The 20,934-nt window shown below is 39.5% G+C and overlaps 1 protein-coding gene across 16 annotated transcripts in view; it reads right to left on the bottom strand.

The window, feature by feature from the left end:
- rap1gapb (RAP1 GTPase activating protein b) overlaps nucleotides 1–20,934 on the bottom strand; it is a 108,919-nt gene that overhangs the window by 19,298 nt on the left and 68,687 nt on the right. For 10 of the 16 annotated variants that reach the window (XM_088423244.1, XM_088423227.1, XM_088423228.1 and 7 more), the window contains exons 4-13: nucleotides 17,240–17,275; nucleotides 15,214–15,261; nucleotides 12,351–12,389; nucleotides 11,883–12,068; nucleotides 11,576–11,679; nucleotides 9,034–9,112; nucleotides 8,888–8,941; nucleotides 8,732–8,815; nucleotides 8,547–8,647; nucleotides 5,534–5,663 (exon numbers count right to left, since the gene is read on the bottom strand). In XM_088423244.1, the coding sequence (XP_088279370.1) occupies nucleotides 5,534–5,663; nucleotides 8,547–8,647; nucleotides 8,732–8,815; nucleotides 8,888–8,941; nucleotides 9,034–9,112; nucleotides 11,576–11,679; nucleotides 11,883–12,068; nucleotides 12,351–12,389; nucleotides 15,214–15,261; nucleotides 17,240–17,257 (843 nt within the window). In that variant the 5' untranslated portion in view covers nucleotides 17,258–17,275. The remainder of the gene's footprint in view (nucleotides 1–5,533; nucleotides 5,664–8,546; nucleotides 8,648–8,731; nucleotides 8,816–8,887; nucleotides 8,942–9,033; nucleotides 9,113–11,575; nucleotides 11,680–11,882; nucleotides 12,069–12,350; nucleotides 12,390–15,213; nucleotides 15,262–17,239; nucleotides 17,276–20,934) is intronic. The other 6 variants (XM_088423229.1, XM_088423236.1, XM_088423237.1 and 3 more) reach the window with 1 other exon arrangement.

Here is a 20,934-nt window from a genome sequence, read left to right as displayed (position 1 = left end):
CCAACTCCCGCCCCTTGGACAGAGAAGGATGTGCCGCACACATGCTGTTGGATAGACCCGAGAGAGAGGAGCAAAAACATCTGTTAAAGAGATTTCTTTTATAATAAAATGGTGTTTCACGTGTTAACTCTTATTGCTATCATCTACAGCGTTCACGGTGCCGCTAATATTACCATAGCTGCCGCTAGACTTCAACGGATGGAAAGGAGTAACTGTTCAGTTACAATACTGTATAAGGTTTAATAATTTAAGATTTAAGTAAATATGTGTACTGCAGTAGTGCCACGTCAGTGGCAAGTGCATTACCTAATCTGCCTGGCATACAGAAAACCAGGTCTCTCCGTGACCCCCCCAAAAAAAACTTAGATGCACTGAGGGCGATAGGCGAGGCGCAAAGTGGCGAGGGATTCTTTTATAGGTTTTGTCTTCATTATACTTGTTTTTCCTGTATTTTTTTGTGTTTACTATCATTGATTATACTAGATGTCAGTATGTTTTTCATCGAATATTTATGTTGTCTGTTTATTATATGCAGTGCAGTCCAAATGTCTGGACAGTGGACAACTTCTTATTCAATGGGTTTTCTTGATTTTCAGGACTATTTCGATGGGGGATTCTTACTGAAAGCATCAAAAATACGAATAAACAAATGGAATTTAACAAGTTTAGAATTTCACAAGAACAAGAATTTAAAAGGTGAAGTAACTGAAAAGATGTTTTCATTTCTTCAAAACAGCCACCATTTGCTCTGATTACTGCATTGCACCTTCTTGGCATTCTCTCAATGAGCTTCAAGACGGAGTCACCTCAAATGGCACTCGTTAATTAGTGTAATCTCTTGCTTAATCATTGGGCTTGGAACCATCAGTTGTGTTGTGCACAAGTCAGGTTAATACACAGATGGCAGCTGTATTGGGCAAGTGTTAGAATTCACATTATGGACAACTGTTAGAATTTATATGAGTGCAAAAGTAAACTACCTAAAAATGACTGGCCATCAGTACTTTACAAAAATGAATGAGTCAGGTGTGTCCAAATATTTCACCTATGCTGTATCCATTTTTCTATTTGTACATTTTTATTCATTTTTTTTTCTTCATTATACTGGATATCTAAGAAAATGGATGGATGAATGTTTTTTTCTATCTACAAATTATGTTTTTATTTATTATGTATATGTATTTTAAGACTGTTAAAAAAAAAAACCCTCAGTAAACATTGATAGAATTTCCTCAGGCAGACATTTACATGCGCTCATTCACCTGTTTAAACACTCCAGGCCCTATTTTGGTGATCAGGCCCTGGTCTGACGATCAGCAAGATGCAGACATCGGCGGGGTGGGGCCAGACCGAGATTTGGCAATTTGGTAGACAGGCGCAGCTTGGCGCTGATAGACGGAGGCAGTGCGTACCATGTGCCCATCAAAGCAGCAGGCTCCTATCGTACAATCAGAGCGACCTTTATCCCTTTAAATGGAATGCACCTGACTCGCAAAGAAAATCTAGAAATAGGGGCGAGTGGAAGGACACCCGATTTTACCCCAAAAGAGTCTGCCTTATTCTACGAATGATGTCAAACTGGCCTTGGGAGGAAGTTATCGTTCTTGTGAATAAGTCCTACCACGGCACACTGTTTGAGGCTCCTAAAAATATTTTTCAGATGACAATGATCATTCTTTCAATGAATGAATTATCATAATAATTCTCATGCCTATTGTTTATATTTATGAGCAGGGGCGTCACTAGACCTAATACTGTAATACTGGGCACAACTGGGCCACAAAAAATTCATGAGTGCGTGCAAAGTGCGGGAAAAAAAGAACATTCAGCAATTCCATCTATCCATCCATTATCTATAGCCGGTTATCCTCACAAGGGTCGTGGCTTGCTTGGTGCCCATCCCTGCTCCAATAGGCGGGCAATAGGCGGGGGTCCCCCTGGATTGGTTGCCAGCCAATTGCAGGGCACAGAGAGACAAACAACCACTCACGCACCCAATTACACCTAAGGACAATTTAGAGAGTCAAATACCCCTTCCAAGCATGATTTTGGAGTGTGGCAGGAAGTTCCACGGGCTTGAGGAGAACATGAAAGCTCCAGACGGGGAGGCCTGAATCGGCTGGTTTTGAACTCTGACACTCTGAGGCGGACGTGCTAACCACTCTGCAACAAAACCTGACATTTTTAGCCATGTTTCGGGTGACAATTACAGACATTTTATTATATTCTCTGACAACAAAACCATATAGCCTATACTTTCACTGTAACTATTGTGACTAAACAGGATTACTTTAGTCAAAGACAAACAAACTTGAACCCCCCCCCCCCCCCACACACACACACACACACACACACACACACAAAACTGTACAGCAAATTAGCATGGTTTTCTTGATACAAGGAATAACATGAGCACAAACTTACAATAGACTTATGTTGCCTAGCTAGATAGATCCCTGCCATGGGCGAAAATCTTTCTGATTTCCATCTAGAAGTTACAGTTTGAGCCAAATTAAAATCAAAATAATATCATCTAAAAAAATGTTTTAGGCTCAATTTACCAACTTCAACTTGCTTGATCACTAACTGACAATTAGTTTAGTTTTTTTTTTCACTGATTAATTTTTATCGGTGCACAAATTGTGTCCAAATAAATACACCTTCTTTCCCCCAAAGCCGTGTGAGGTGAACTCGTTTGCTATTTCCAGTGTACTTTTGCGAGCTTTGATTGGCTGGCACTTTCTTAACGCGTGCGCCAAGCAGAGCAGAAAGCAAAGAACAATGCAAAATCTTATTGTTACTGTGTGCAAAATTTTTCATTCATTGCTCGTCAATTGCTCGATAGTGGCACAAATAATTCCATACTTAGCGATTTCACCTGCGACTGAGAGGGGGCTCTTTCTCGCGCGCGCTCTTTCTCTCTCCCCGACAAGGAAGTACTGATGATTAAGCTGACGTCTTGCACGTAAATAAATTACCATATTCATTAGCCATGTGCGCTTGCTTATGTGGAGCGTGGTGACACATCAACACAGTAGTAAATAAGTATAATAGAAAGTAAAATGTGCGTTCTGAAATTATTATATATATATATATTTTTTTTAATTGATGATGTTTTTACCGGGGCACAGCAGAATTATACTGGGGCACGTGTGCCAGCAAAATATGTCTGGTGACGCTGGTGTTTATGAGTGAATGTACCACTCATTGGTTAGCATGTCCGTCTCACAGTTCAACGTCCAGAGTTCAGGTCCAGTTGGCTCCAGCCTTTCTGCGTGGCGTTTGCATGTTCGCCTCATGACCCTAGTGAGCATAAGTGACTTATAGAAAGTGAATGGATGGACTGATGTGATTTATCGGTTATTTTCATGTTCAATTAACACCATAAAAACACATTTTGTCACTTGCTGTCAACTGAACATGACCTCACGTGCTCAGGCAATGATAAATTACAGCTCACCAGTTTTCTGGGTTTGGTCATGTGACGCTCAAAAACTGAGCTGTGATTGGTTGTTTGAATGTAATCTCACTTATAGTGGATAGCAAGTGTCAAATGTTATAAAATTTACTATACAGTCTTCCTTTGCTAAAACACGGTTCACTTTTTCAGAGCCTTGATGTTTCACAGATTTTTTGGGGACTCTTTTTTTACCATGTGGATTTAAACTTTGAGCGCTCTTTATTAGTAGACGGGTGCTCGTGCACTCAGACTGAACACAGGCGCTTCAGTTTCATGCAGGCGCAAGTCTGTTTTTTTTTTTGTGTTTACAAATTTTGTAAGTCTTGTCGATGCAATGTGCACTTTTGGATGTTTCAGACTGGCCGCTCCCCCAGCGCATCTGACATTTTAGTAAAAAAAAGAATGCACTGCCTGATGCAAAATGTTATAACGGCACAGGTCCAGCCTGGGATTTTGGCAAAACCCGCTTCACCTCAATAGGCGTTCGACAACGGTACTCCACACCCGTCGCGCATCTTGCAATTTCATGACCAAATGTAGAAAAAGTCTTTGACCAACTAAAAGCATATCTATTTCAAAGCTCAGGTGGTGTAATGCAATTTTTCTGGATTTGATGTAGGGCGCAGGTAGACCGATTCAACTCTGGGGACATGAGTGGTATATTCATCCATCCATTTTCTAGAGCCGCTTATCCCCAAGTGTCGCTAGTTTCCTAGTGCCTATCTAAACTGTCTATAGGCAGTGCGCGGGGGAAATCCTGAACTGTTCTCTGGCCAATTGCAGTGCACATAGGGACAAACATGTTTTTTTTTAATGTTGGAGGAAGTTGGGACTGCCAGGAGAGAACCCACGTGGACATGAGTCAAACATGCAAACTCCGCGCAGAAAGACCGGAGTGAGCAGGAACAGAACTCGGGGCTCTGAACCGTGAGGCGGTCGTGCTAACCACTGAGTGCAACACATACCGGTAAATAACATACGTAATCATGACATGCTTTGCCCACTCAACCCTGAACCACAAAAGATTTTCCTTGAAAGCAGCATTATAGGCTAAAAGGGGCACAAAATGCAGCACAGTGGAGGCTTCATTAGTGATTTCTTTATTGGCTGTCATCTTTCATATGTACATAAACAGGCAATGCAGCCATGCGAATAACACGCTTCTCATTTTCTCCCCGCAAATGGGAGCGCCTGCGAGCACGCAATTGGACAAAAGCCACGCTCAGCTTTCTCCCAAAATGGTCATTTTGGAGTGGCACGGACCTCCAACAAAGCCAAAAGATTTGGATCAGCGCCACCTTCTGTGCATGTCTAAATATTTATTAACATTCATTATGATTGCATTTTTCACTGAGACAAACAAAAACTCTGATTGAAATTTTCTAAATCACTTTTTTTGCTTGTTTTCCAAGCACTCGTGGGCAGAACTCTGCATCTTGTTCGAGATTGTCCGCTATCCTATAATTTGTAATACTAGGCTAGTGGTTGAAGGCAGTATGTCCCAAGTAACAATGCATACAAGTTGAGTCTATTCGTCAAATCGTCATCTGTCAAGTGAGGTAACGATCACTGAAAGGAAGTGAAACATGATTCTCACGCGCTCATTTTTAGAAGCGGACACACACCAAAAAAAAAAAATCTTTTTTTCAATTCACACAATGAATGGTTAGGCACTGGAGACCAATTTTGCATACAATAAAACGTCAATTTTCCATATATGGCCTTAAAATACCATACATAAATCATAAGACCAATGAGAACCCAAGAAGCCCCGTGGGGAAAGTAGTAGGAAAGTAGCTCTGCTTTTCACATTTTTTTTTCTGACTCAAGATTCAGGCCATGTTGAGTTGTCCGCCCATTTGATAACATATTGGAGGGTTACCATGGTAACAAACTAATAAAGCCCACAAACGCGTCAAGGGGGACTAATGCGACATCTTACATGGAAAACAGCAGCACTGGTGCAGCGACAGAGCAATTCTCATCCCAACATTGGTCGCTGTAATATTAGTCCATTACTGATGAATTAATTGTGACCATTTGCCTGCAAGTACGACGATAATTAGCTCATACCTGCTGGGAGTCTCCCTCAGTGTAAGGCAGCTTGGTGGAGACGTGGAACATGATCTCCTTGCCATGGAAGCTGGTATAAACTGATTCTGTCCCTGTTTGTCCATGCGTCACGTCAAGGCCTCCTCGAAATCTGAAACAACACCACAACAGACAAAGTTATGTACCCAACTGTGGGTCTGCCAATTAGTGGTAAATGGTGGTATACAATTGTGGCTGTATACCCCTAACTTTTTTTTTCTTTTGCAGACCAGTTTTGGGAATCACTGACTTAATTTTAGGAGCTGTTTTTGTCGTTTTGTAGAGCTTCTTTTTTTTTTTTTTAATTATTATTATTATTTTGATTTATTTATATATTTTTTGCTTGTTAATCCCAGGGACCAGAAACAACATGTTTTATTAAACAATAATGGTATGACATTGTTATTGTTGTAATTACTGTTACATCATCATTATTATTATAATTATAATAATAATAATAATAATAATTATTATTATTATTATTATTACTGTTGTTGTTGTTGTTTAATGCTTCAATGGGCTTTCTTTATGTTTCAGTTTGACATATCCGACCAGTTGAATATGATTCTTTAATGGTAGTCTGTTGATGTTGGTACTGATGATAGCTATGTAAGTAAAAGTCAAAGTCAAGTTTATTGTCAATTTCTTCACATGTGCTAAACATACAAAGGAATCGAACCTGCGTTTCTCGCTATCCTCCGCGTTTTACATGTACAATAACAACAAGATGGCAATAATTTTGGAGAAAGCAGGAGTGTTAAAAGCCAATCCTGAAGAAGGTGTGTCGGGGAAAGAAACATGGAAAACATACATGACAGTGGCCCTTGAGGACTGTGTTTGGACACCTCTGGGATAAAGGAATCTTGAGGACGTGTCAAGAAAACTGGAACCTAACCAGCGCTCCGAGGAAAATCTTTAGCTTGATAAGGCTTTTGCATTGACGTCCCTGTATTATTTGGTGTGTTGGGTTAATTCATAGCCATAATGATTATTCCTAGCAATATAATGCAGTCATTAAGACACAAAGACTTTCATAAAAACTTTCACAATGATGGAAATTGTTATTTTTGCTGGTGATGAAGAAAATATTCTTCTTGCAATTGTGTCAAGGTGAAAGCCTTTTAAACAATGGCTATTTGAACACAAATGGTTCATACACACCTAAACATAGAAATAATACTAGAAAATGTGCAATCCCTGAAGAAATTGCGTGTGAAAGCGTAAGCGCTGAAGGTAGAGCCGTTGAATGTTGGAATGACGTGGACATTACACGAACGATGATAGAGTTAGTTGTGTTTCATGTCATCAAATAGCCATTCTTGACTATTGCTGCTCTATTTTACGTATTTGTATGATAAAGCTAACCCTAGAATCAAAATATAATAATCGTTGTAGCCCCTTCAATAACACTTCTGTCATAGTGGTGATTGCATTCTGACTCAAACCAACTACTTGCACACACTTCAGCATTGACCAAACACTCTTCCACCCAGCCTTCCAGGTGCGCACCACATGACAAATTGCTCTAAATTACCTTCTATTAGGGGTTCATTTATATGTAATCTATAATCAATAGTGAGGTAAATAACAGTCAGACATGAGGTAGAGTGCTTTAAACAGAGCTGAGAACAGCTTTGAGAAAAGTGTCCCATTGAAAGGATAGTAATTGCAGAAAGATGCAGTGTTGCATATGATATGGTAGATACAGCGTGTGCATATAATGATCACCACATTTGAAGTAAGCATCCAGAAACAGTCATTTACTTTCAACGTCTGCTTAGAGCGGGGGTGTCAAACTCATTTTTGTCGTGGGCCACATTGTAGTTCTAGTTTCTGTCAGAGGGACGGAATGACTGTGAAGTCAAATACATTTTCAAGTTTGTCACACACTAAACTAGTTTTGAAATCAGAGGCTAGTAAAAAAACTGTTCAAAAGTGAAAATGGGTATTTTTCTTTTTCCAAGACCTTTTAAGAGTTGAAGACAACTTGCAATTTTGGTATTTTTAGCCAGAAACTTGTAGTATTTTGCGGGCCACATAAAATGATGTGGCGGGCCAGATTTGGCCGCCGGGCCTTCAGTTTGACACCAGTGGCTTAGAGCATTTACATGAGCTCGAAATGTCTTATTTCCCACTGTCCAACAGTCTTGAAATCAGCATTACATTACATACCTTAGCATTTAGTTAATGGCATGATAAATATCAGCAGTCAAAGTGAAGTAAATCATCAGTGATTAGTGGTGTAGGCGGAACCACTGAAAGGCCGTCAACATGCACTGTATCGTTATTGACTTCTGACAACAGACTTGTGAATAACACTCAAAATAAACAGTATTCTTGCTTTGAAACGAAACAATGTAATACCATGCATCATTTACACTGACAAAGTACTATCATGGATAAACAATTCCCTGGAGAATTGGGATGAACTAATTGTTGACCAGGAATGAGTGCTGATTTTTCCACCACATTGCCCACATCCGCCATCTTGCAGCAGTTAGTCAAATAGGTATTTCGAGAACACTTAGGGATGTGCATGGCCTTGAAAGATGAGTGAACATTCTCAAAATTGGCTGGCACTGGGGGTCACCTTTTCAGATAACGTTTAGCGTTGAAAGAGTTAATTGGGACACAGCAGCAACTTGTTACTAAATCGTATTATAGGGACTCCTTCACAATGAAACAATCCCCTGTCTTTGATTTGTTTTGAATGGATGAACATTCTCATTAGTGACACCATTTTCCAGCAGACAAGACAGAAATAAAACAGAGAATATTACAGAAATAATCTACATGACTTATTAAAATATTCCAAAAGATACCATGACGAATGTATTTTCAAAATGTATTAAATCAGACACTGTTTTTTTCATCCAGTGATGCTTTGCACCGGTTGAGGGGGTACATATGGCTGAGAAAATATTTTGCAGGTTGTACATCATTGAAAAAGGGGTTAGAACCACTGTTTCAGAGTACAGTAAAAGAGCATGCTCACCCTTTAAAGTCATGTAGTTCAATCTTTTGGCCCAGGAACTCTAAGAACTTGATGAAAGCCGGGCTTTCTTCCATGTTCCCAAAGACTTCCTCTTCTGTGGTCTGCAAGAATAAACATAAGATTAGAACATGTGACAGGTGCAATAACACATCTTCGAGAATAAACATCTCAGAACTAGCACTTGCCTGACCAAATTTTTGGTAAATGACTCCAAATTTGAAATTGTTGTTGATGACATGTTCGTCAAAGGTGACGATGAGGCGCGACGCCTGGGGCCAAATGATAACGAGTCAAAAAAAGACATTTAAAAACAGTCCGAAGTTAAAGGTCATGGGAGTTACCTTTGGGTAGAGAACAGGATAAAAGCGATCAACGTTGACTTCTTCACAAACAAGCTGTACCCCACCCCGAAAAAAAAAAAAAAAACAGACGAGGGTTGGAAATGGAAAAACTTATATATGTCTCTTCGAATAATATTTTTTCTTACCTTGGCCATCTGGACCACATTGGGGAACTCTGTGAGGCAGGAAATGGGGATTACATCGTGATAGGTTTTTAGCTTGGAGCTGAAAGTAAAAAAATGCTAAATTATTGAGAGTCACAGACAATGTCCAAGTAGAGACGAGAGCCTACCCGCCAGCATATGATGAGATAGAGGAAGTAACTGTTTTTTTTTTGGACACTGGACTGGATTTGGGTTGAATTCAAGTGTTTTGCCTGTTTCAGGATTGAGTGTTTTCATCAGTGCTCAGCTGTGATAAATCAATTACCTTCAAATTTGGAGACATTGTTTTCTCAATGTTTGAACAACAGGCATGGTGGATACTATCCCAGCAGTCTTTGGGAAAGGAAGGGAGTACACCTCGACCATTTTTAAAGTAACTGAACCTGTGGAGTTTTGTAACATTCACACTGGATTTATTGCTTTCTGAATATTTGTGCAGCACCTCAGTTGCTAAAAACTGTGAAATGTCCACCAGTCCATTTCTATAGCCGCTTTTCCAATACAGTATGTTATAAATATTTGAAGTTGAATTGAAAATTAAGTGGTCACAATTCTCTGTTGCTGCCATTGTCCAGTTTGTTACAGAAGGGAGTGTTAAGTTATGAGCAAGGCCAACAAGTTTTCTTGTGCAAAAGAATACACATGCAGTGGGATTCTAAATTGTGCCTATTCATCTGTACCCGCCTCCAGTGTTAAGGAGGAAATACAATAACAATGTAGGCTGGGATGACTGTAAGCTTGCATCATCCACTCTACAGCTCCATTAAAAGAAAGCCATTGTGGCTTTTAGAATATGGAAACTCAAATGAATTCATCAGTAAAGAGAGTCGCGGGGGCGCCGGCTTGCCAATGGACGTCATTATTCTCACACAGTGTGTTAGTGGAGAGTGGGATTTAAAGTCAACAATTTGTACTGAGTGCATCATGCTTGATTCAAACATATTTCAACCCGTTCACTTTCCCATTCATAGGTGTAATGTTAAGCGTTCGTCCGAGCGAGAGTGTCATTTGGGAAATTTGGCTCAATGTGACTCATTCACAAAAGCGGGAACACGACTCATGCGAATCACAGGATCAGAAAGCATCATATAAATGAATCAAAGGCTCTCTAAGTGCTTTCCATGAAGGATGATTTACATTTTAGCTGTTTAGTTATGGTATATGTTCTCCAACACCAAATGAGTTCGAGCTGCTGTGTACAAAGATCCGCAGACCTCAATTTCTAGTCAGAATATTAAGACAATTGATTACACAAAGTTAGTGTTTATTTCTTAGCAAGTTGGAAAGGTTTGTATGCAAAAGACATATGACATTATTCATATGATGAGTGATCAGTCACAAACACAAAACAAGGCCCTAAGTGAGGATATGTAACAGAAAATAAACAGATACATAAACAGATGCATACATTTTACCCAGATCTGTTTATAATGTTGATTCCAATTAAAAGAGACCTTTTCAAACATTAACTCTAATCCAATTCAAATTTTCCAGTCCTAACCCCATAAATGCAAAATTTACTGTAGGCCTTAGAGTTTCGCTCATGGCATTAATAAAACTCTTGCTGACATTCTTTGACTAATGTACAGAGCAGCCAGTATTGGCTTATATGGTTGAATGATCAATTTCGCTCGAATGGTTTGGGAAAAGAAAAGAAAGAAAAAAAACCCTAATTTTTAACATTTTTAACATTTTGTAGAACGCACCCATACTTTTGGCCTACATTTTGGGGAAAAAAAGTTTGTCTTTTATTTGGGGAATTATTTTTATTATGGTAATCAAATTTCTAAAATACATGATTTAATTCCCATCCATTTATTAACTCATGCACAGCCATTGACAAGAATACTTGTCAATTACCATACTAATTTTTCACCAAGGATGGGTAGAGGGTCTGATCCTGCACCACAATAAATGTTGAGCAAACAGTAAACAGTAAATGAGCAAACACATTTTTTGTATGCTGAAAAGGTTTGGGCACCCATGGCTTAGCTCATGCCTAGGCAAAACAGACTAATATAAACCAACAATTCTGTTCCTAATGATTCCTAGAAGTGTCCCTCACTCTATTAAAGCTCCATAATGTTGTTGTTTGATGGCAGTCATAAAAGTTGAAGGCAGCACAACAATAGCAGCCGGAAATCACATCTCATTGTAGGACAAATTACTGTGGACAGTCAGCTAACAGCTTGTGTTTGGTCAGACCAAGCCGGGGCCATTCTCCCCGCAGCTGTGCCCTTTATGAACAATTATAGCCGGGGAATCCGTTTTTGAAATGAATCGCCTGATGGACACACACTGCTGCTCTTCTTCCACATCGCTATCAGCATCCCTTGAACCCAAGTTGCTCACAGGGGGCACAAAATTCAAACTGAGTCATCTGTGCACTCTTTTTTGTGGAGGGGGACAATATAATATCCGTCTTCTAGCATTAAGGATGTAAAAATGTGCCAACAAAAGCAATGATAAACTGACCATGGTTCAGAATAGTAGCTATTAAAATGGCTGTATAAAGTAGACGCACCGCAGCATCAAGCGCAGATGCTCCTGATCCCCGATGACATCGTACTTTAATGAGAAGACCAAGTGGCCCAGGGCGGCGTCCATAGTATAGTAATTAAAGTGCTCCTGGGAGAAGAAAGGCAGAGGATTTCATGCATGCATGATCTGACAAGATAACACAATGAAGAAGGAATATGACCACAAATAGATCGGATATGTTCAGGGCAAACATTATTTCAGAAGCGCAAGTAACGATCATTTCCCGGTCGTTTCTATGTTACACATATTAGGAAATATAGTATTGACATTATAATAAAGACTTGTCTCACTTTGCCCATGAACTGTTTCCTGTATATCTTGGCGGTGCTGTTGGTCTCGAGTTTGACGTAGGAGGCAGGACATAGCGGTTGCGCCGCCTCCGGTGTCCCTCTGGGCTCGTGATTGGTCCCCTCGATCCAGTACCCCCCAAACTGGGGAAGCAAGATGAGTGGGAACGGGCTACTGCGACCAAGGACCTGTGATAGATGGTATGGGTGTAGCAGATAAAAAAAAAAATGGGAGTTTTCAAATCAATACTCTAAAAGTCACAGATCTCAATCATCTTCCAACTTGAAAATATTCCAGATTTTGAACAAATTTTGAATGTTTTCATAAACTACCCTATGAATTATTTATGAAAACATTGATACATTTCCTAAATGGACACAAAGGATATTTTGTCACATTTTTGTGCATGTACAGAAAAGTGTTAACAATTGAACACACAAATATGTGAGTTTACTGCATATGGTCAGTACCTCATGAACACTGGGATAGGGAATGTAGTCCTCCTCTGTCTGTGGGGATGGAAAAAAACATGAGTCAAGCAAACAAAAAGATGCTTCTGGTCAAAACATGCACAGAGTGCCATCATCGTGACATGCACTCGACAATCATGCGGTTTTTCAGGGTCACTTCACTCGCCCTGCAAACATGCGGTATTAATTAAAACTAGATTTGTTTTTCAAGTGCATGCACATCCTTTGTCAGCATTTGGCTTCTCATTTGAATAAAATGGTGTTATTTGACAAATGTGTTTGATTGGTGAACTGATTGCTAGCGCATTTCTTTTGCAAAAACACACAACTGAACATTCATTTCATCACTGGGAATTTTCATCTCCAATTTTACCCTGTGATTCTACTGCCAGTCATACCGCCTGCCTGTCTCCATTTTGTGATTCATGAGAGACTGAGGAATAGGCTGAAAGTTGCCCTATCTAAAAAAAAAAAAAAAAAAAAAGAAGAAAAAGAAAAATCCATCCACACAATCCACTGGGGTAGTCTGTGACTTGTTCCAACCCTCCTCAAAGTTGCAAGGATCACCTTGAAACTAGAAGATATTAAACAGTGTAATGTTTGACTTACAACCAAATTCAAAGACTGTTAAGAGTTTTCAGAGTTTCCTCAAAAGTCCTTTCGCAGCTCTAATTGATTGAAAATCAAGCAAAGCGCAGAGATGTAAACATTAGCAAATCCCCTTTTTATACTTTAGTCTTTGTTTTAAGCTATCATATCAAGCAAACAAAATCATGTGTGTATGCTTTGGCTGTAATGAGTTCAGAGAATGTCCTATTACAGTGCCGATGATAGTCGGATTCGCGTGACAGAAGAAAAATACATTTTCCTTATAATATCTTTAAATTTGTCTTAAAAGACATTAAGGCCTGGATGTCCTTCAGTTTCATTCATTCATTTTTCAAATGAGCTTGGGTCAGGTACACTCTGAAGTGGTTGCCAACTAATTGTAGGGCACAGCTAGACAACTCACCATTAACACTCACACTTAAACCTACCAAGTATGTTTTGGGAATGTGGGAGGTAGAGCTGGGGGGAAAAGGTGGACCAAGTCGGGTAAGTTGACGTTAAAAATAGGTTGACTAAAAATACCCACTCCGTTTGCTCCACTGTTTTCTACATTTTTTCAAGCAGACACACGCAGTGTTACAATGGTAGCAATGGCAAAAGATTCCCCAAAACACTGAGCATGTCAGAAGTTTAGAATAATTTCCAATTTAAAAAAGTGACAAAAACAACAAGTATCAATAAGATAACTTAAAAAAAAGAAAACATTTAGTGCTTGCAATTTGAAACTGGCACACTACAGCACCTTTGTTAGTGCAACCTCTGTGACTGAATGCATGATTTTATTTGTGTGCTTAGAAACACTCGTAGTAACCAGGATTTTTTAAAAGATAATATTTGCCCATGGAGCATCTGAAATGAAAGGAAAAAAACTTGCAACCTTCCTCAAAAACATAATGCTGATATCATTCAATCAATCTATTATGTCCGGGTTTTAGGTGATCAAGATGTAGCTGTTAGGGGGCAGGGGGAAATCGGAGGGTCAGGATAATCGATTTGAAAAAGATTCCATATGGAAACATGTAAAATTTGTCTCAAACCATGTCTCAAACTTTAAATTGGACAATGAATTTAAATTGTAAAGTGGTCAACATATAAGACACGTCATCAAAAGAACTTTCTTTTTACCCGTAATTTAAAAAAACAATTTGAGATACGAACATTTTAAAAAATGAGCTTGCCACCGACTGTATATTTCTTTTGCTTGGCACAATTAGATAATTGACGTAAGAAACTGGAGTCATAATATAAAAACAAAGAAACAAAAAAAATCACTATACAAAAGCCATCACGGAAAGAATTTCATATCTCTAGGTACCACAGTATTTCAGATTGATGCAATAGTTTAGTGCATCTTTATTCACCTCAGGTAGCTGGCAAAGATGAAAAAATGTCTTCACAGGAGCATGTAATCCATACCTTCTACACACCCAGGTTGGCTTATTATACTACACTTTTAGCCAGTAGCTTGAAAATACTGCAACTTGCCCCTTAACAAGGACACCTACAGAGGAACTCCTAACCACTTCTCTGGCTTCCCTCTGCCGGCTTCCTGTGCACTGTCCAAAATGCTGCTGCTTGCATCCTAACTGGTGTTTAAGGGACGAGGCACATAGCTCCAACTCTGGCATCCCTTCACTGGCTTCCTGTTTATTTTAGAGCTCTTGTCAAGACACTTTTATTTGCTTCAATGCTTTTCAACACAGCATGAGACTGTCCTTTTTTGTCATGTTTGTCCACATTGTTTATTGCAGCTTTAATTTACGTTCAATTATCCGTTTCATGTTCAACTTCCTTTATGAGCAACAATCTGCTCCAGCAGTGGTTTCTGAAGTGCTTTATGAATAAAATTGAGTTGAGTAGTATTTGTTTTGTTAAAGACAAAGAAAACGAAGCCCCCCCACAATGTGAACGTTAGCCCCTGAAAGACCACGATACGCGACTGAGCCCCCAGAATGAGAATATATATCGTATCCCACCCCGTTCTGCTTGTTCCCTGTTAGGTTTCTAATGCTTACAACCTATTGTTCAGCATTCTGACTGCAAAACTCCGGTGTAGAATCAATACTGTCCCAGTGCTGAATTCTACATGCATAAGCCTCATCTAGGTAACGTGGGGATTTGGCATGGTCGCAGTCAGTGAGCAGGCTTAAAAAGCCTGTCTGACAGCTGATAAGGAAGAAGGTTCCTATATCATCCATCATGGATGTGTTTCCGCGTTGTGCTCGGCGAGGTGATGGGAGGATTTGTGACTCACTTTGAGGGGCGGAGGGAGTGGGCATCTCTGCTCGTCCATTCTGCAACCCTGCAGACAGGAAGAAGAATATCAAAGGATGTGAACAGAACAGGTGAAATAAAAGAGTACCACAGCAGCTTTCAAAGGTACAACCTCAACAGAAGCATTTTTTTACAGGCGTCAAAGTTATTCCTAGTGCAGCACGGAGGTGTCAGATTATTCTTTGTTGCCTGTGACTCACAATCACATTACATAAAGTCAATCTGATGCTGGCGGAGGAGGGAAACGATGCTCCCAAAAAAGATAAATGGGAAAAATGCCAAACTCCAGAAGTCATTAAGCAGAAATGCTAGTGTGGACCAAAGAGTGCCAAGAAGGGATTTTTCCTTAGTGTATCTATTCTTATTCTGCTGACACTTTCCAAAGCCCAGAGTGTGTCTGTGAATGAGGGGGAAAGAAGAAACCCCCTTTGCTGATCAGTAAGCTGTTTGTGTGGAAAAGCCCACAGCGAGACTTGAGACGCATCACATTTTGATGCTGATCTTTTGGGACAATGGAGAAGATGGCGACAAAAATGGAACCGTGGATGCTTGGAAGCGATATCCTATCATCCTTTCTCTTTGTAATACAATAAAACATGGAGCTGCAGTATGCAACTCAGAGGTTCTGTCACCGACTTTTCTTTTTGCTGGCACAATTACCATTCAGCTTTACAGATTGCTCAGCAATATATATATAACAAAAAATCATATTGGTTATTGACAGACTTGATGAGGCATATGTATGGTGAATTCAATTCAGGATTTTCATGTCCTTGAGTACGTCGAGGTTTCTTTTCAATACTGGCAGTTGCAATTCTGAAATGGGATATTTTACTTACTTAGCCATTTATAGCTGTAAAAATTGGACTATAATGATATTAAAAACTTCCATTATTTTTCATGTATAATAATTACATTTGAAAATGCATTTTGTCACTTGGCGTTGGCTGAAAATGACACGGCAGCTGCTCCGAGTTCAGGTAATGACCAATCACGGCTCAACAGTTTTCTTGGTTTGGTCATGTGATGCTCACAAATTGAGCAGTGACTGGCCTTTTTCTGAGGCCTGAGGACATTGATGTCATTTTCAGTCGTCAGCAAGTGGCAAAACACATTTTTAAAGGTATTCTTTTATGAAAAATAATGGTGATCAAAAAGTAGTTTTTCCATAATGAATTCTATTTGGCACTCTAGCACTCACAATTCTTAATTGATCACCTTCAAACTTAAAGATGGATAGACATGACTATTGTAATATATACTGGTTATTGACTAATATGTGTGTGGCATTCATGCGCTCTATAATATACAGGTAATCGACTAATATTTGTGTGGCATTAATGCGCTCTACTCATTTCATGAGTTACGTGTCATTGACCCCATTGAGATTTTATCGTCAGCACTTTTACACTTTTTTGTAAATCATGTTCAACGGGGCAAGATGAAGACAAATGGAACAGTGAATGCTTCAAGTGCTGTCCTTTGCTTTCACCTTCATTTTGCATCGTCAAGAAATAAAAATGTGGAACTGCAGTATGCAATGCAAAAATTCTTTCATAGAGGTTTGAGAGCTGGATGAATATTCTACACCTCTTTACTGTTCTATCTATTGAACCAGTTGACCCTTGAAGATTGTAACAAACGTCCTTTTGTTTATAGTTTCTATGAACAGCCTTAAAAAATCAACCAGACACCCTCTTTTCTTTCATTTAAGAAAAAACTGGTTTCATGGATAGCTGTAGTACATATGAGTGATTGCAATCAGAATAAAAGCAAGGAAGCAAAAAAGGCTGAAGCCAGCAAATACGAAATACATATGAAAAGCAAATTGAGAGCTACAGTGATGCGTAAACACTGCAGCTGCAGGTAGTCAGGAATATCAAACGAGCAGGAAAGGCAGGCTTGGAGAAATAAATTGCATTTTGGGCGTGAAATTCAGAGAAAGGCGTTTGATTATGGCTCGAGGAGGTGTTGTGGTTCAGCTGACGGAAAGCCACTTACAGTACCTGCATCCTCTCGATCATGGCAAACAGGTCCGAGGTCTGAAGTGGGGAGGGAGAGAGTTGACACACAGTAGGGTTTTAGACTCGTTTTGATATTACCCGCTGGTCTTGACTCAAGGCTTATCGCAGTCCCTAGACTCCCAACACCTTGTTAGGAACTCTTTCTCATACTCATTTATTTATTTATTTATTTATTTTTCAAACATCTCTGTTCTATTAAAGACAACCATTTTAAAAGTATCTCTTCTGGATTTAAGACCAGAGGAGACACCAAATGAATAGGAGGAGTTTGAAGCAATCAAAATGGCTTAAACGGGTTTACTTTAACCAGTGAGGAATCAAAGTATTTTTGGAAATTCATCAGAATGAATGGATATACTGTGTGGGATCAGATCATCTGTTTATCTTAAAATTTGTTGGGAGTAGCTCCTGGACCATCACCTGTGGCCATTCATTCACCCAAGGTTCTGAAACTGTGAACAAATGATCCAGAGTCTCCAAAAAAGCACCAGCAAACTGCACTTCCAAAGAAACAATCAGCTGCTAACCAGTAACGACAAAACAAACAAAGTTTTTTCCTCTCACTTCTGTTCAGGACTGACCCATTTTACCCTGCCTCAGAAGGCATGGTACTGTCCGGAATGTGTATTTGTAATGTCACGCAAGAACCAGGAAGTAAACAGCCAGCTAAGAAACACATGGATAAAATCAAACACAAAAATATTTTATCTTTAATTTATTTTAATTACCCTTTAGTCATCCCCAATGCATCAAAAAGCAAAATGTATATACAGTGGGCCCCCGGGTTACGAACTTAATCCGTTCAGCGGCTACGCTCGTATCTCGGATTGCTCGTATAGCGGGCAATCCAAACCCATGTAAATTCGTGAATGCGTGCAACGCGCGCAGAAGCCTTAGGTAAAAACATCACGCCGTATACATATATTAATATTGAGTCACGTAATCTACTGTACACTTGCATTAAATAACAAATACAAAGGAATAACGACTTTTACCTTTGGAAGGACGTGACTTGAGCTGAGATAAGCAAAAGTCAATACGGTAAACCAGATATGCTATTGTTCTTACAGTGTCACAGTAACTTTTTCAGTCAGGGTTTTCTCTACTTCCTTCCATCCCAACCAGCTGTGCCATCAAGCTAGATAAAGGCGTTCGGCCAATAGCATATCGGCACTTCTGTGATTGACGTGTGATGCCGGCCAATAGCATCTCCGTGAGTGAGACCAGGTGACCTTAATCGACCAATAGCATATTGGCGTCTGACTGATACTGACTGATACTTATTGGCACGTTTTTTTAAACGGTTGGAATGTATTGACATCTAATTGATTAAAACACATTTAAACCTGTGACGATTCTTTGTCCTGCAATCGGCACACTTAATTTCATGTCAGCTGTTTTTCCCGACGTGAATTGAGCTGAGTGGAGGCGGAGGGGAGGGTGTATGTGTTGTATCAACTAGGCACCAAACTTATAGCTTGTTCGGACATTAGTTCACTGCTGGTTTCAACTCACAGTATTGCAACAAGGGCGCTGTCCCAAAGCATGTTGGGAGGTTGCCGTCTAACATGACATGCAGTTATGTAAATCGACCATTAAATTGCACTGAAATTCCGCCCGTAAAATGGTGCAGAGATCAACGTTCAAAATCAATACAGAACGCAGATAGGCTATTGGTCTTACAGTGTTACAGTAACTTTTTCAGTCAGGGTGCAAATCACGGAGATACTAAAACATCATCCTCTTATTTCTTCCTTTACCGCTGCTAGTAATTTTAGAAGCTATGTCTAACAGATAAAGTTTGCAAAGTCTTCAAAACATTCCGTTTTTCACTCATTTTCTCTACTTCCTTCCATCCTGTCCCATCAAGCTAGATAAAGGCGTTCGGCCGATAGCATATCGGCTTTTCTGTGATTGACGTGTGACGCCGGCCAATAGCATCTCCGTGAGTGAGACCGGGTGACCTTAATCGACCAATAGCATATTGGCGTCTCCTTGACTGACTGATAATTATTCGCACTTTTTTTTTAAACGGTTGGAATGTATTGACAATTAATTTAAAAAAAAACACACATTTAAACCAATGACAATTCTTTGTCCTGCAATAGGCACATTTAATTTCATGTCAGCTGTTTTTCCCTTTAGCTGTACAAACACTACACTTAAATGGTAATTATATTTAGACACCGTGAGTGAGACAGTCAGTGTGACGTTGTAAGACCAATAGCATTCGCCTTACCGCCACAAGTATCTATTGATGACTGTAGTTGACGCAACTGCTGAATTTATTGACGCAGTTAAGCGAGAACATAACTATATTCTCAATGGCTGGATTATCGGAACGGTCGTAAAGCGAGAGGTTTGTTCGTAAGCAGGGGACTAAGATCTCACTGATCCACGCTCGTAAGGCGAATTGTTCGTAAATCAGGGTGCTCGTAAGCCGGGGGCCGACTGTATTTATTTAGGTCAATTCCTAAATACCAGGTTGTAGTTACACTAAACAGTGAAACAACTTTGCATTGATTTGGTAATTATTCAACCAATTTTTAAAAGTGGACAGTCCAATAACCCTACATCATCCTCATTAACGCAGAAAGAAGCGTTCTATCATGCCGACGCAAATGAGGATTTACTCTTTTTATTTTTTTAACAAAATATAACCTTTCTTCATGAACGAGTCAATTTGCTAAACCATGGTCATATACTTTAAGAGTACTCATACGTGGTGTACACGTTATGGAGTTCAGACATGAGGGTATGGGCACATCTGGCCTTCTGCTTGTTATGTACTCGGCCTATTTGTTCACCATGTAACACAAGTGGACTGAAATGCCAGGCTGATGTTTCCACATGACATCTTAAATTTACTAAGGGCCACAGCGGGGGCGTTTCAAACACACACACACACAAACACACACGCGTCAAGCACACATTCACATGTGTTTTCAGACCCTTTTTTCATGGGTAGACTAAAAAACACAAATCACGTTTGTATTAATCATTGCAGCGCTACACTAATGTCAGTTAAATGCGATGTCGCCACAAAAGATTTGCAATTATCATTCATATACTGTCACATAAGGAACTCAGTTGTGGTTAACTCGAATTCATATAAGAGACTGTGTCCATGCTTGGTTACGGCTGTTTTGGTTAGCAAATGGTCTATATGGTTAAATTATAAAGTGATAGTTTCATGCAAAAACTATTCATCTGTAGACTGGATGAGGCAGGGTGGGAGAGGTCAGCATATGTTTTAAATAACATGACAATAGCGCAATGCATTTTTTTGCTCGTCACTTGTTTGAAAGAGTCGCTAAAAGAATCAGAAAGGTCACTAAATATAGCAACACAGTAGCAGAAAATAATTCTTAATTGCGGCACGACAAATGGTCTTCCACAAGATAGCAGATGGTCAAGCTAACCTGTTGCCATTCATACAATATAATAGATTTATGTTCAGTTAAACACTAGTCTTATCTTGCGGGCCTTATAGAGGAAAAGCTATTTCCAAGTGGGCTGGACCAATGAAATGATGGTTATATTTATATAACTGTAAGACATTTCAAAGTTTTTCATTTATTAAAAAAATGCAGCTCATTTTTATAATTTACAAAATCATCTCACGAGCCGGATTAAACCCATTTGCGGGCCCCTTGGGCCATATCTTCGGCTGAGCC

This window comes from Hippichthys cyanospilos, chromosome 9 (genome assembly GCF_059441005.1).
Source record: "Hippichthys cyanospilos isolate Australia breed blue-spotted pipefish chromosome 9, RoL_Hcya_1.0, whole genome shotgun sequence".
Taxonomy (NCBI): Eukaryota; Metazoa; Chordata; class Actinopteri; order Syngnathiformes; family Syngnathidae; genus Hippichthys; species Hippichthys cyanospilos.
Note: the sequence above shows the minus strand (reverse complement) of the source record. Positions and strands in the feature narration are given on the sequence as shown.